The following is a 14298-nucleotide window of genomic DNA, read 5'->3' as shown; positions in this document are numbered from 1 at the left end:
AAAAACCCAAAAAACAGCAACAAAAATGACAGCAACTGCTCAGAAACTGAAACTTATTAAACAAAGTTTCACAGAATAATCAATGAATTCTAAAATTATTTTTCTCCTTCACCCTCCCTTGCCCCCTTCCCAGTCTATCTACTTTGATGAAAATAAATCTACCTGATGAGCAAAAAGACAGTATACCAATGGCATTTTCTGTTGTCAATCTCTTTCACTGCTTCTCATACAGAAGCAGAAATAATACAAGCTTGTTAAATGCTCTAAGTTTAAATTAAGAATGAAAAGATCTGAAATTACTGCATAAACTATATACATCTATTACATTATGTCAAACATGGTAATTTTAGTATATGTAAATACGATCTATACATCATCTGTTTCTCAACAAAATGAGAAGTTCTGGCTGAGCTGCAAAGATACATTAGACACAAAAGTCTGAAATAAGGTCTGAGAGGAGAGCCCGTGAGATTTTAAAATAGATACCTTGACATCTGTTATGGAGTCACCCACATGGTCTATGTGAGGACTAGATGATAGAAGGATATGTGAAAAGGACTTGAATGGGGAAAGCTGGGCTTTAAATCAGTCCTCCTAACTCCAAGCCTAGAAATGGGCTTCAGAGAGACTACGCCGTGGGCTTAATATAATCAGCGGTCACTGTGCACTGACATCTGACACATGAAGTGAGAGGCATTTGCTATTGACTGAGGCACAAGCAATGCAAGAGGGAGGGAGAAGAAAAGGAAGGAGGGAGAGAGAGGAAGAGGCAAGCAAAGCTGCAATGAAAATCTATTACAATCTGACCTGCAGGAGGGCAAAATATGTAAGAGTTGTGGATAAAGTAAGTCAGTCTTCCTGGAGCCACTTGAAACCCCGCCCAAGGGGTCTCCAATGAAGGCAACGACATTGCTACAGAGAATCTGGATGAGCTCTTTTCTTAACTGAAACTGTATACACTATATAAAGTGACTGCAGAACTTTTTATTGCCTCAGAGGATGAATCAAAAAAGTCATGGACCACTGAGTTTGTATCATGTATTAGAGGAACAGGTCATCCCACTGAACAAACTTTAAAAGGACAGCAGAAGGCAGAAATTAAAGTTGATTTTTATGATTTTGCCAACCTATGAGTTCCAATTTTTCAAGTATGGCTATGCAGCTGAATTAACAAAGTGACCATTAATTTATAAAAAATGCATTCAAAGAATATTATATACTTAAAGCTTTCCCATTCTCCTACTTCTTTACTTCCTATGCATTGTGTTCACAATAGCTGAGGTAAAAATGTACTCAAGAGAAGATAATCTACTAAAGAAAAGTCTGAACTAGTTCTCTCCTAGAGAATATTTTTGTCCGCTCACCTTTGGACAAGTGATTTCAGTCTGCTGGATCATGATGAGAGCCGAAGCTATGAGAGCTCCTTGCCTCACATAGTTCACAGGGTCATTTGTCATTGGTTCCAGCAAATTAATTGCTTCCTGAAAGCATAAAAAAAAACTTTTAATAAAGTTCATGTGGCTAAATTTTCAAATTAGTTACTGTCTTTCTAACACAATATTTCCATCTAACATTGTATTCACAAGTTAATTTAAGACTATTTGGATGTAACGGTCAGAACTGAGCATGCTTTAAGTTTCAATATAACTGATGGTTAAGTGAAAAGGAAGCTTAGAGAACAGGAGTGCCCCTGTTTTCAGGTAAAAGAGGTCAGGAAGAAAGTAAGAAAAAATGAGATTAATGTTTGATAAACAATATTATTTTCCAGGTGCAGTGGAAGATATTTTATATATTTATTACATATTCAGGATGAAGAGGGTATATTCATCCAAAATGTATAAAATACCTTCCACTAAAACAACAAGAGCAATAGAAAACAATCTTTATAAACAAAGAAACAGAAAGGTGAATTGCCAAAAATCACCTAAGTGTAGCAAACTCAGGCCAGTCTGACTCTGTATCCAACTTCTTTCAAATACTAGAGAAAGATAATATCTTAAGATGATTTTACAAAACCTAATTTAAAAAATTAATCAAATCTAAATCGAAACAAACAAAAAACAAACAGAACTCTGAAAACAAGATTTTACTTGCTAGTAGAATGGCAACACAAATTAAATCAAACAGGATTAGAACTGATTCCATGGTTACACTTTGAAAGACTATATATGGTGGAATTTTCCAAAATGTTTACCAGGATTTTCCCAATATTAAATTCTTCAGAATATCAGTTCTACGAAAACAGGATTCCTTGATTAAATAAGTTTGGGAACTCTAGCATACTATATATTAACCCCTCTTGCAGATTCAAAAATGTATCTAGCACATCAAGGGCTCCAGGAACGTATATATCATAACAAAAGGTTTAAGAAACCTAATTAAAGGAACCGCTAGTAAACAGACTCATAGATTTAGAGAACAAACTTATGTTTGCCAGGGGAGAAGGGTGGGGAAAGGGATAGTTAGGGAGTTTGAAATTGACATGCACACACTGCATATTTAAAATGAATAACCAACAAGGTCCTACTCCTTAGCACAGGGAACTCTGCTCAATGTTATGTGGCAGCCTGGATGGGAAGGGAGTTTGGGGGAGAATGGATACATGTATATTTGTGGCTGAGTCCCTTTTCTGTCCACCTGAAACTATCACAACATTGTTAACTGGCTGTACTCCAAAATAAAATAAAAATTCAAAAAAAAAAAAGAGAAAGAAACCACTAGAGCTTTGTATATTTGACCAGGAAGTCTTTTGCTCTATTAAACACTCTGCAGGAGCTTTGTTTAGCACCTCTAACAAGGTCCTTAGGTAAGTATAAATCTGGAAGAACAGAAGAATGAGTTTATATGATTATCAAACTTATTTTAATACAGTATGTAATTTCTCAAATGTCCTTTGTTTCAAAGCCGAGTAAATGAATTGAATCCTTTTTTGGGGGTGGGGAGTAATGATTTCCTTACATGTCAATTTATTTATTAAAAAAAAAATCAAGAGTGATTAACAGATAAACATCACATAAGTACATTCTTTCTCACTTCCCTGTAAAATGTAGTGCTGTTGTTTACAAGAATAAGTTTTTCAAATATTATTCATATATTGTTAATATTGTTTATGAAGTAGTCATGATAAAAATTTAACAGAATTTCCAACTTATGAGTTAGAAGACACTAACTTGGCCTTTAGAGTATGTGATATAACCTCAAAGACATATTTTAGAATAAACAGAGTGTTTCAGGTTTTTCAGAAAGAAAATTAAAGTGCCAAACTTCAGACAGATATTCATAAGTAGATCATATAAACTATCTAGAAATAAAGCAGACTTGTTTAGTAAAAGTAATGAAAAATGTTCATTGAATTAACTTGTCAGATGCTGTGTCTCAAAGAACATTTGCTCCTAGATACCATATTAAGTTCAGAATAATCTGGAAAGAAAAAAAATCTAATTTACATTTAACTTATGAAGTCTGACATAAATGTCTACTAAAGACCCGAGGGAGAAAATACTTTGCAAAACATTCAACTATATTTTTCCTTTATTTATAGAACAGATGTGTCTGGAAAAAAATGAAGGCCAATTTCTATAAACTGTATTTTTACACACAATGACTTTTCTAATAAAACTGAAGATACATTCTCATATAAGAAATTCTCCTCCAAAAAAATGAAAACATTAAAAAAAACAAAACTGTGAGGGCAGAAACCATGTCCAACTTGCTCCTCATCATATCCTTAAAATGATCTTCCCTCTATCATTCAATTGACAAATGTTTACTGAAACTCTACTATGTGTCAGGTCTGACTTTAGGTTTTAGCAGTGAATATTTGGTTCTCAGGGACCCTACATTTCAGTGGAGAGACAGACAGACAATAAATAAATAGGTCAAAATAAAAAGTAAAAAAAAAAAGACAAAGAAACCACTAGAGCTTTGTATATCCCAGCATTTGTTCATTGTATTTGAGCAAGAACTCTTTTGCTCAATTAAGTCATAAAAATATGTCAGGTGATGCTAAGTGCTCTGAAGAAAAATAAAGCAGGGTAAGGAGACAGAATGGGAATACTGGAAGGGCATGTCTCTCTCTAAATTTTTATACAATTCTTACCACACAGTGAAAATGCCTATTTTAATTTCTAGCTTCAATAATGTTTTATGTGACTAGGAAAAATTATTTGTATCCAATACTAACCCTCCTTATTAGAGAAAAAGTCAAGGAAGTTAAAATCTAATTTCTGGAATCAATCAATAAACCAAAAATTATGCTTTACTTTAGTTTGGATAAGAAATGATTTCTAAAACATGGCTCCATTCTGATGTAAAGACTCTGGGGATATAACCATTTTCTTGTTCTCTCTTTCACACACAGACACACGCTTGTACGCTATTAAAAGAAAAAGTACACCTTTTGAGGAACTAGGCAAGATGTGTTCATGTGTGCTATGAAAGGCAAAATGTGATGATTATGTCATTGCTGTTGATCACGAATACCTGTTATTAAAACACTGGTGCATTTCTTTATGAATCTCATGAAAAACCGTTTTCGAATCATCAATGTGCCTAGCCCAGCTCTTTCTGTCACTTTTGAGGGCTTAACAAATACCATGTTACCTATTACGTTCTTGAGGAAAAAAACAGACAAACAGCAGTTAGGTATAAGGTTAAAACACACACACGAAAAATCAAACTGAATTGACCATGGTGGTCTCAAGAAGAACTTTGATTTCCACAATACTAATTATGCAAATTAAATATGTGAAATAACAATGTAAAATGGCCAGAGTAGTTCTTCAAAGAGAAAAATATTTTTTTTTCTTTTTAAAGAAATCAACACTTTTCAAAAAATTCAACAGCATTGTTTCTACTAGAGCCACCCATATAATGTGGTTTGTTCTTAAACCGCTTTCAGCAATCCGGCACAGTAAAGTGGGGAAGTTCGGGAAAGCTTAGCTTGCGAGGCAAGTACAGATTATAGCACACTTGTATTTTTACAGCTGTTACATAAACTTTTCTGCTAGGAAAAACAGTCTGGCGCCAGGAAAGAGCTGCCTGCCTGGCTTTGGGCTTTACCTTGTTTCCTGTACCAGCACAGCAGATGCCCAGGGCCATGGCAGCTCCATAACGCACGTGAGGATTGTAACTCTCTGACAACAATGAAACAACGCTAGGGCACTGTTCAGGGGTCCTGATGAGAAACAGAGACATATTTTAAATCAAGATGGAACAACTTTAATCAATTTTGTGAAAGTTATGGGAAACAAGAGAGTTATATTCAACACAGAAGTTGCCGAATTAAAAATCTCCAACAGAATTCTAATATTGATATTAGAAATCTATCATCAACGTTCAGAGACTGTAAGCAAAGACAGGAAAGTATCAGGTGATCCCTCGACCACAGCTCTGCATCCCAGCATCTGTCATTCCTTGTCTCCTCCAGGGTGGGAAACAGTCATGGGTGGAGGGGGTGGGGGCAAACGCCGCTCTGCATCCTCTCATTACTCCTGCTTACTCTGGGTCTTGCTTCAGAAGACAAATGTCACATACAGAGACTCCAACATGATTCCAAATGATTTAAATCTTCCAGTTATTACTCTGATGGAATATTACATTGGTAAATAGGAGTCAGTATGAAAAGAATTGATTTTTGTTTTTTGCCTTCAGCAATTATTTTTGTGTTGATAAGAAAAGAGAAGTTGTTCTTTTCTTATCTTCTTCATATTTGCAGCAAATAGAGAAAAGAGGACAACCCTGACAAATGAAGTATCTGATCTCCTCTCTGAAAGACTATCCTGTTAGGATGGTTACTTGTGAGGGGCAACCTGATGCGTATAATAACTGGAAGAGAGTGTAAGGGGGATTCTGAAAGGCTGGTGCTGATGTTGAACTAGGTCTGGTTACACAGGCTGTTCAGCTGTGAAAATTCACCAAGCTGTAGGCTAATTATGCGCTCGTTTTTAGATGTATATTATACTTCAATAAAAACAAAAAAGAGACTATTCATATATTACATTTCAATAGAAAGTTAAAAAAAGTATCTTGTTGTGAATGAAAGCAGTTATTACATACAGACCAATTCAAACCTATAATTCTATGCTGAAACTGTCCTCTAGCCTCAAACCCCAATGAATGGTAAATTCAAATTTCCAATGAAGTAGAGCCAAATTTATGAAAACTGTCTATAAAGGTGAATTTGTGGGGAGAGGCAAGACAGGGGTAGAGGATTAAGAGTACAAACTACCATGTATAAAGTAAATAAGCTATGAAGATACATTCTACAACACAGGGGATATAGCCAATATATTATGGTAACTATATATGGAACACAGTCTTTTAAAATTGTGAATCAGTATGTTGTACATCTAAGACTTATACAATATTATACATCAACCATACCTCAAAAAGGTGGGGTGGGGGGGAAGAACTTTGATGAAAGGGAAGGTTGGATTATTTACTAACTTTATTATTTTAAAAAAAAGTAACTCATACCCAAAAGTTCACTCAAAACAATGTAAAAACCAGTTGGATATCAAACCCAGGAAACTGATTATACCTAGGATTCTGACATCCAGATCTCTTCACTGACTTTTCAGAGAGTTGGTGGTACAGAGAACACTCTGCCCACTTTGCCCCTTAGCTGCAGCAAGGACAGGACAGTCCAGGGAAAAGTGACTCACAAAGACTTTATCTGAAACGTATCAAAATCTTATTTTATGACTCTCCCCTTGTTAAAAGTATTATGCTTTAAAAAAAAGTATTAACTATTTCATGAGGTTTAGAAAAAAATTTGCCTGTGAACACAAACACAGACCTTTGTTTGGGAGCTTAATCAGAGAGCTTTACTTAGTTTATTACCATAATGACTGAGACAGGCTGTGAGGGCTAGAAACTCAAAAAAGCACATAAAAAAATCCTTATATGTCTCTCAGTCTAATAATAATTATTCCAACTCTGACACATTCTTCAGAAAATTTGTTAAGACAAGGAACGACAAACTCATTAATAAATTAGCTTAGACATTCAACTTCTTCAAGAGCAAAATAAAATAATGCAAGAGTGCTAAGTCGCTTCAGTCGTGTCTGACTATATGCAACCCTATGGACTGTAGCCTGCCAAGTTCCTCTGTCCATGGGATTCTCCAGGCAAGCATATTGGAGTGGGTTGCCATTTCCTTCTCCAGGGGATCTTCTTGACCCAGAGACTGAACCTGTGCCTCTTATGCCTCCTGCACTGGCAGGAGAATACTTTACCACTAGCGCCGCCTGGGAAGCCCCCAAATCATAATATTCTAGGTTTACTTTAATTTTTCGATAGGCAGCTCTCAAAGTACAAATGAATTTTTCCAAGCAATGATCGCAATGCAAACATTCACTGAAAGCAAAACTTCCTTATGTTAATCTTTATCCAAACACATACATACATGCTATTATTATTGTTTAGTTGCTAAGTCATGTCCAACTCTTGTGACCCCATTGACTGTAGCCCGCCAGGCTCCTCTGTTCATGGGATTTCCCAGGCAAGAACATTAGAGGGGGTTGCCATTTCCTTCTCCAGGGGATCTTCTAGACCCAGGGATGGAACCTGTGTCTCCTGCATTGGCAGGAGGATTCTTTCCACACAGCCATCAGGAACCCCACACACACATGCTGGTAAATATACAATTTTTAAAACTAAGCTAATAAATGAATAAATGACAAAATGATATCAATGTAGTCAATATTTTGCAACATGTAATGAAATTAATGGATATCAGCATCATTATCAGACTGCTAACATCATGAAAAGAAAAACTAGACCTTATGCCTTATGCACACTGCCAGCCTCTCCTTAAATTTAAAAAAAAAAAAAGAGAGAGAGAAAAGAAGAAATGAGTGAAAAACTGACTGTGAATTAGACCAAGTCTTTACATGTATCAATTTATAGGAAATACAGAAGAGCAAAAAACATGTTATATTACACAGAGATGCAATGAGGGTGGGGAGGGCTAGGCAAGATATGGAGGAAGAACCTGAAAATTAGTAGAAAATACACTAACTCTTTAATAACAGTTCATAAGACTTTCATTCAGTTGTTTTAGCTAATTCTGACATTCCTTGAATGTTAGTTTTTCTATGTAAACATTTATCTCTTAAGATAACATCATCAAATAATTTCTGTATCTTGTTTTAATGCCTTTGGATCAGTATAATTAAGTATTTAAATGACTAATCCCTAATCAGAAATAAAAGTTCATCTGTCTCCATGAACATTTCCTGCTCTATTTTTTGGCTAGTTTATAAAAGTTTAGAAAGTGAATATGAGATTTAGAGATTAAAAGAGGGGTGATAGTATACACTTTGAATTTTGTTTTCATCTCAATATAAAAAATATATAAAATATTATCAGAAAAATAACTGAAAAAGAAAACAGTTTCATCTCCAAAAGACAGTGTCCCTTGAGATTCTGGATCCTAAGCTACTGCTATTTGCAGTTTTTAAATTAGTTTTTACTGCAGTTTTTTACCATCAATTTAGTATTTAAAGAATTATCCATCTACTACATGTAAAGTACCATAAGGAAAACAAAACCACACAGACCCTGCCTCAAACCTTATGATTTTAGTCCTATCTTTAATATTTCTTTTTTATCATCTTAGTGTATTTTGAAAAACTAAAAATTATCATAGTTTTAGATAAGCTTGTGGTATGTTTCCAAACAGATTAATTGCTTTCAGGTTATGCCAAAATGGAATGAAATCTTCTCAAAGAGGTGAGAAGAAAGTAGATTCATAAGATTTATATAAAGAAATTGCTACTTCACTATAAGAAGTGAAAGTGAAAGTCACTCAGTTGTGTCCGACTCTTTGCGACCCCATGGACTATACAGTCCATGGAATTCTCCAGGCCAGAATACTGGAGTGGGTAGCCTTTCCCTTCTCCAGGGGATCTTCCCAACCCAGGAATCAAACCCAGGTCTCCCACATTGGAGGCAGATTTTTTATCAGCTGAGCCACAAGGGAAGCCCAACAATACTGGAGTGGGTAGCCTATCCCTTCTCCATGGGATCTTCCCAACCCAGGAATCAAACCAGGGTCTCCTGCACTGCAGGCAGATTCTTTACCAACTGAGCTATCAGGGAAGCCCGTGATAAGCAACAAAGCTCTTAAAAATCTCAGAGTGCATTTCTGAACCTAGAGTAACATTCAAAAAGTTACAGCATTATCAGCATGTTTCTCAGCCCTGCCCTTTAAATGAGTAAACTAAGAAATGAAAAATTCACTAGAGGGGGCTCAACAGCAGAACAGGCAGAGATAATATCATCTTTCTTAGGTTAATTGAGAATTGAAGTTAGGTTGGCTGAGACAATCCAATCTGAGGAGTAGAAAAAGAAAAGAATGAAGAAATGCGAACACAGCCTAAGAGACCTGTGGGCATCACAAAACATACAAACATATGCATAATAGGAGTCCCAATGGGAGAAGAAAAAGAGAAGGCTGAAAGAATACTTAAAGAAATAACGGACAGAAACATCCGAAATTTTGATGAAAGACTAGAAACTTAACAAACTCCAAGCAGGATAAACTCAGAGAATGGTACACAAAAAAGACAAAGACTACACTCTAGTAGGAGACAGACAATAATAAGTGATAAAGTAAGTAAAAAGCTGAAGCTCTATGAATAACAAAAAAACTAAATCATGGTAAAGGGCCTTGGAAGAGCCAAGAGAATGGGGCATTTTGCACCATTCATTGGTGCAGTCAGGGCACCTTCAGTGATGAAGTGACATTTAAGCTAAGACAAGAAGGCAGTGAAGAAGTGAGCCAAGTAGCTACCCAGAGGAAGAATACAGGTAGTAGAAACAGCTCATGCAAGTGCCCTGTGGCAGAATGACACCCAGCATGTTCGAGGAGGGGCAAAGACACCAACAGTTTGACGGTAGTGAAGAGGGAAGAGCAGATGAAAAGAGGGGCAGGTTATAGGAAACTGGCTTTTACTATGAGTGAAATGAAGGGCTATCAGGATTCTAAGCGAAGGAATGATATGATCTGACTTGTTTAAAAACAGTCATTTTGGCTGCTCTACTGAGACAAGAGGTAAAGGTAGAAAAAAGGCCAATTAAGAGGCTACCTCAGAAATCTGGTTAAGATATAATAACCAGATATAATAAAATATAATAACCAGTGACTTGGAAAAGGTTGTAGTCATGAACATAGAGGGGAAAAGTTTGAAATTTGTCACCTGATGTGAAGAGCCAACTCATTAGAAAAGACTCTGATGCGAGGGCAGTAGAAGGAGACAACAGAGGACGAGATGGCTGGATGGCATCAATGACTCAATGGACATAAGTTTGAGCAAGCTCAGGGAGATGGTGAAGGACAGGGAAGCCTGGCATGCTGCAGTCCATGGGGTCGCAAAGAGTTGGACACAACTAAGCAACTGAACAACAAAGAGTTATTTTAGTAGAGTGCTGGGGATAAAAATCTGATTGCAAGGTTACAGACTAGGTAGGTAGTAAGAAGGAAAGTGGAGTAAAAGTCGCTCAGTTGTGTCCAACTCTTTGCGACCCCATGGACTATACAGTCCATGGAATTCTCCAGGCCAGAATCCTGGAGTGAGTAGCCTTTCCCTTCTCCAGGGGATCTTCCCAACCCAGGAATCAAACCAGGTTCTCCTGCATTGCAGGCAGATTCTTTACCAACTGAGCTATCAGGTAAGCCCAGTAAGAAGGAAAAAGGATAGGCAATTATCTAAAGTCAAATGATGAAGGAAAGAGACTGAAGGGATAAAGAAAGGTTTTATTTTTCATTAAGTGGTAAACCTGAGCACGTCTGCAAGAAAGAAGTTAAAGCTGAGAAAACGAATATTTAAGGCATGGATTCTATGTGTGAAAAAGATACTTTATTTAGCAAGATTGCAAATAATATCATAAAGAGTTGGGATTAAGAACTTAGGTAGAAGTTAGTTATGGAAAAGAGGGATGACAACATGATCCCAAAGAATAGGATGGATGGAAAGACATTTTAAGAAGTTGAAAGCTGACTGAGCTTTCAGATTGGTTTAAGCCTTTCATGAAAATAAGCGGTAAATTCAGTCATCAGGGGAATATGAGCACAAAGAGTCTAAGGAGAACAGACTAAGTCTAAAACAGCTACTCTTACTAAAGTTCAGTTATTTCACTGATCTCATCAAAAAAGAATGAATAAGAAAGAAATTTAAAAAAAAATGTCAAGATGTTTTTGGGCTGCAGTGCAGGCCCTGTTGAAGCGAGCTAGTCTTACCTCTACCGTACCTATATTGTGAGTGAGTGAGTGGAGTCGCTCAGTCGTGTCTTTGCGACCCCATGGACTGCAGCCCACCAGGCTCCTCCGTCCGTGGGATTCTCCAGGCAAGAGCACTGGAGTGGGGTGCCACTGCCTTCACTATCAGTATACTGTTTCCACCCTTTTTGCCCCCCACCTCCCTCCTCTTCTTTCAACCTGGCTTCCTGTCCTCCCTTTGAAATCTTTGAAGACCTGAGAGATTTTCATTTACTCTGTTAGTACTTGGATCTGAAGTTACGTGTCTCTATAGGAGGTTTTCTGAGAGACTGTAATCTTGTATTTAAGGGAGTGTCTGATTAGGAGAATCAGATTGGAGCATCTGATTAGAGAAGGAAATGGCAACCCACTCCAGGATTTTTGCCTGGAAAATTCCATGGACAAAGGAGCTTGGCGGGCTATACAATCCATGGGGTCGCAAAGAGTTGGACACAACTGAGCGACTATCACTCACTCACTCACACTGTTTGCATCCGCCATAGATTATAAATTCTATATAAAGGCAAAACATGCTTATTCTGTTCTTCACTGTATCTCCACAAGCAAATGGAACTCAACAACTGCTTTACACATGAATGAATATGTAATGAACACAATCCACATATTGTCAAAGATTCATTAAGGTGTTAAGTGTTTGAAAGGTATCATGACTGAGAGGTATAGACTATCCAACTAGCCAACCATCTTGGCTGATATTTAAATTGCCTTCCTAGACCTATAAAAGATACTACATTGCCCCTTTAAGTAGAAGACAGATTCTGTTCAACAAAACAAAAGGCATCAGGGATAAAATTCAGTATTTTAGGAAAAAAGGCACCAATTAGGTGTTTTGGTTATAGTCAGATTAGAGTTTGAAACTGACCTTTAAGCTACTTAAGTAAGAATTAATTTATCTGGAGTTCTTGATAAATTAAGTTAATTAAATAAACTTATCTAGTTCTCTAAATAACATATTCTACACAAAGTTTCCAGATATTTGAAATCTCAAAAAAATGCATTTCACTTATTCCAGTCACCCAGAACAGAGCTGAATAAAGATGATTTAAGCTCTCAGCTGGTAAAGACTCTGCCTGCAATGCAGGAGACCCCGGTTCAATTCCTGGGTTGAGAAGATCCACTTCCTGGAAAAGGGATAGGCTACCCACTCTAGCATTCTTGGGCTTCTCTGGTGGCTCAGATGGTAAAGAATCTACCTGCAACAAGGAAGACCTGGGTTTGACCCCTAGGTTGGGAAGATGCCCTGGAGAAGGGAAAGGCTACCCACTTCAGTATTCTGGCCTGGAGAATTCCATGGACAGAGGAGCCTGGCAGGCTACAGTCCATGGGGTCGCAAATAGTTGGACACGACTGAGCGACTTTCACTTTCATTTGAAGATTTATTAAATATGTGATAGCCATCACTATATCAATTACCATACCACACAAGAGTTGTGGAGGGCTGAGTTATGAGAGCTACAAGTCTCTATTTTGAACAGAACTACATGCCTGTTCTTTGTAATTCTTGTTTTTTTCAGTTGGCCCTATTCGCTATTACCAAAGAGCCATCCACCTTTTAATCTGTTACTCTATTTTGGAGAAGAGACGGAAATGTGTTTGTTAAAACTGTCTCAAGAGTGAATTTATCACTGAATATTCTTTTGTACTGCTTAGATTTACTACCATGGGCAAATGGTTTTTTTCATTAAAGACAGGGGAAAGACAAGTTTTTGTGTGTGTTTAGTGTAAAAAAGATTTGAAGTGGTGACTTACAGACAGTCTTCTACCTAATGTGCATGAGGTTTTAGAGCACAGATTTAGTTATTTGTCAACTAGATTCATCTACTCTTTTATTTAGTATTATTATTTTGCTTTCTCTCTGATTGTCAGCTATGCTTCTAATAACTCAAAGTTGTTGTTAACTACAACAATAAGTAGTTGTTCTAACTTCTTATGGTCCCTAGCCATTAAGCTAATTAAAAATACAAATATAAAATAAAAACATTCTAGGAACCAATTTTAACTATTTTTAGTTAAGGTTTAAAAAAAGAAATGAGTCAATGTGGGTAGAAGGGTTAGTATTGACACAGAATTATATAATAATAATGGTCGGTATTTTTATAACATACTCAATGAATATTTTAAAAAACTTATCTGTAAACACAAATTGATGAAGGTTTACTTCATACACGTCTTTTCATTAAATATAATGGTGCTATTTCCAATCTGACATTACTTGTTTTGCAGATACCTACCTGCCTGCATGAGCACAGAAGCCAAACTGTGGTTCAGAATAAAGCACTATTATAAGGTATTTCCATATTCCTGAAAAGAAATTCTGGCACATTAAAATTTATTTGATTGTTCTTGAGGATTATTTTGTCTTCACCCAAAATTATTAGTAAATATTTTTTTCTAAAATATTGAAGTTTGAGTTAAAATAAAGCAGCAAATATTGAATAAAATCTGAAGTGCTCAGTAGAACTGAACAAAATATTTTCTGGTAACTTTCACACAAGCTAAGGAACATAAATTTGAAATGGCATAAATGCTATTGTCAACAGAGAAGTAATTAAATAACTTAAAAATATGAGTGATGTATGATGATCTTTTATCTATTTCTGTGTAGCATGTGGGATCTTTAGTTCCCCAACCAGGGATTGAACCTGCACTCCCTGCACTGGAAGCGTGGACTCTTAACCACTGGACCAATAGGCAAGTCCCCTATTACATAATCTTTTAAAGGGAAGCTTTGAAAATGCCGAAGTTCTAATACAAAGCTAGTCTTTTAGTTTAAGGATGCTTAGATAGCATAGCTGTTAAGACTTCTACACTAATTTTCTAAAATAAGGCAGAAATATATTTTCATTACCTATCATACACTTTTCCCAATATATCCATAGGGGGGGAAAAAAACCCCAAAAAACTGCCAATGAATCAACTGCCAAATCCAGAGGTCATCTTTTTAAAAATAAGCAATGAAAAAGTCTCTTCTAAAACTTATATGGTGCTGGTGCTAAGTCGCTTCAGTCGTGTCC

At 36.5% G+C, this 14298-nt stretch overlaps 1 protein-coding gene across 3 annotated transcripts in view; it reads right to left on the bottom strand.

Moving 5' to 3' along the window:
- The window catches only part of PSMD1 (proteasome 26S subunit, non-ATPase 1), an 84374-nt gene that overhangs the window by 22271 nt on the left and 47805 nt on the right, over positions 1-14298 (bottom strand). For all 3 annotated transcript variants that reach the window (XM_027516058.1, XM_027516067.1, XM_027516075.1), the window contains 2 exons: positions 5062-5176; positions 1365-1481 (listed from right to left, as the gene is read on the bottom strand). In XM_027516058.1, the coding sequence (XP_027371859.1) occupies positions 1365-1481; positions 5062-5176 (232 nt within the window). The remainder of the gene's footprint in view (positions 1-1364; positions 1482-5061; positions 5177-14298) is intronic.

The sequence above is a fragment of the Bos indicus x Bos taurus genome, chromosome 2, assembly GCF_003369695.1.
Source record: "Bos indicus x Bos taurus breed Angus x Brahman F1 hybrid chromosome 2, Bos_hybrid_MaternalHap_v2.0, whole genome shotgun sequence".
Classification (NCBI taxonomy): domain Eukaryota; kingdom Metazoa; phylum Chordata; class Mammalia; order Artiodactyla; family Bovidae; genus Bos; species Bos indicus x Bos taurus.
This window is presented reverse-complemented; position numbering and strand designations above follow the sequence as displayed.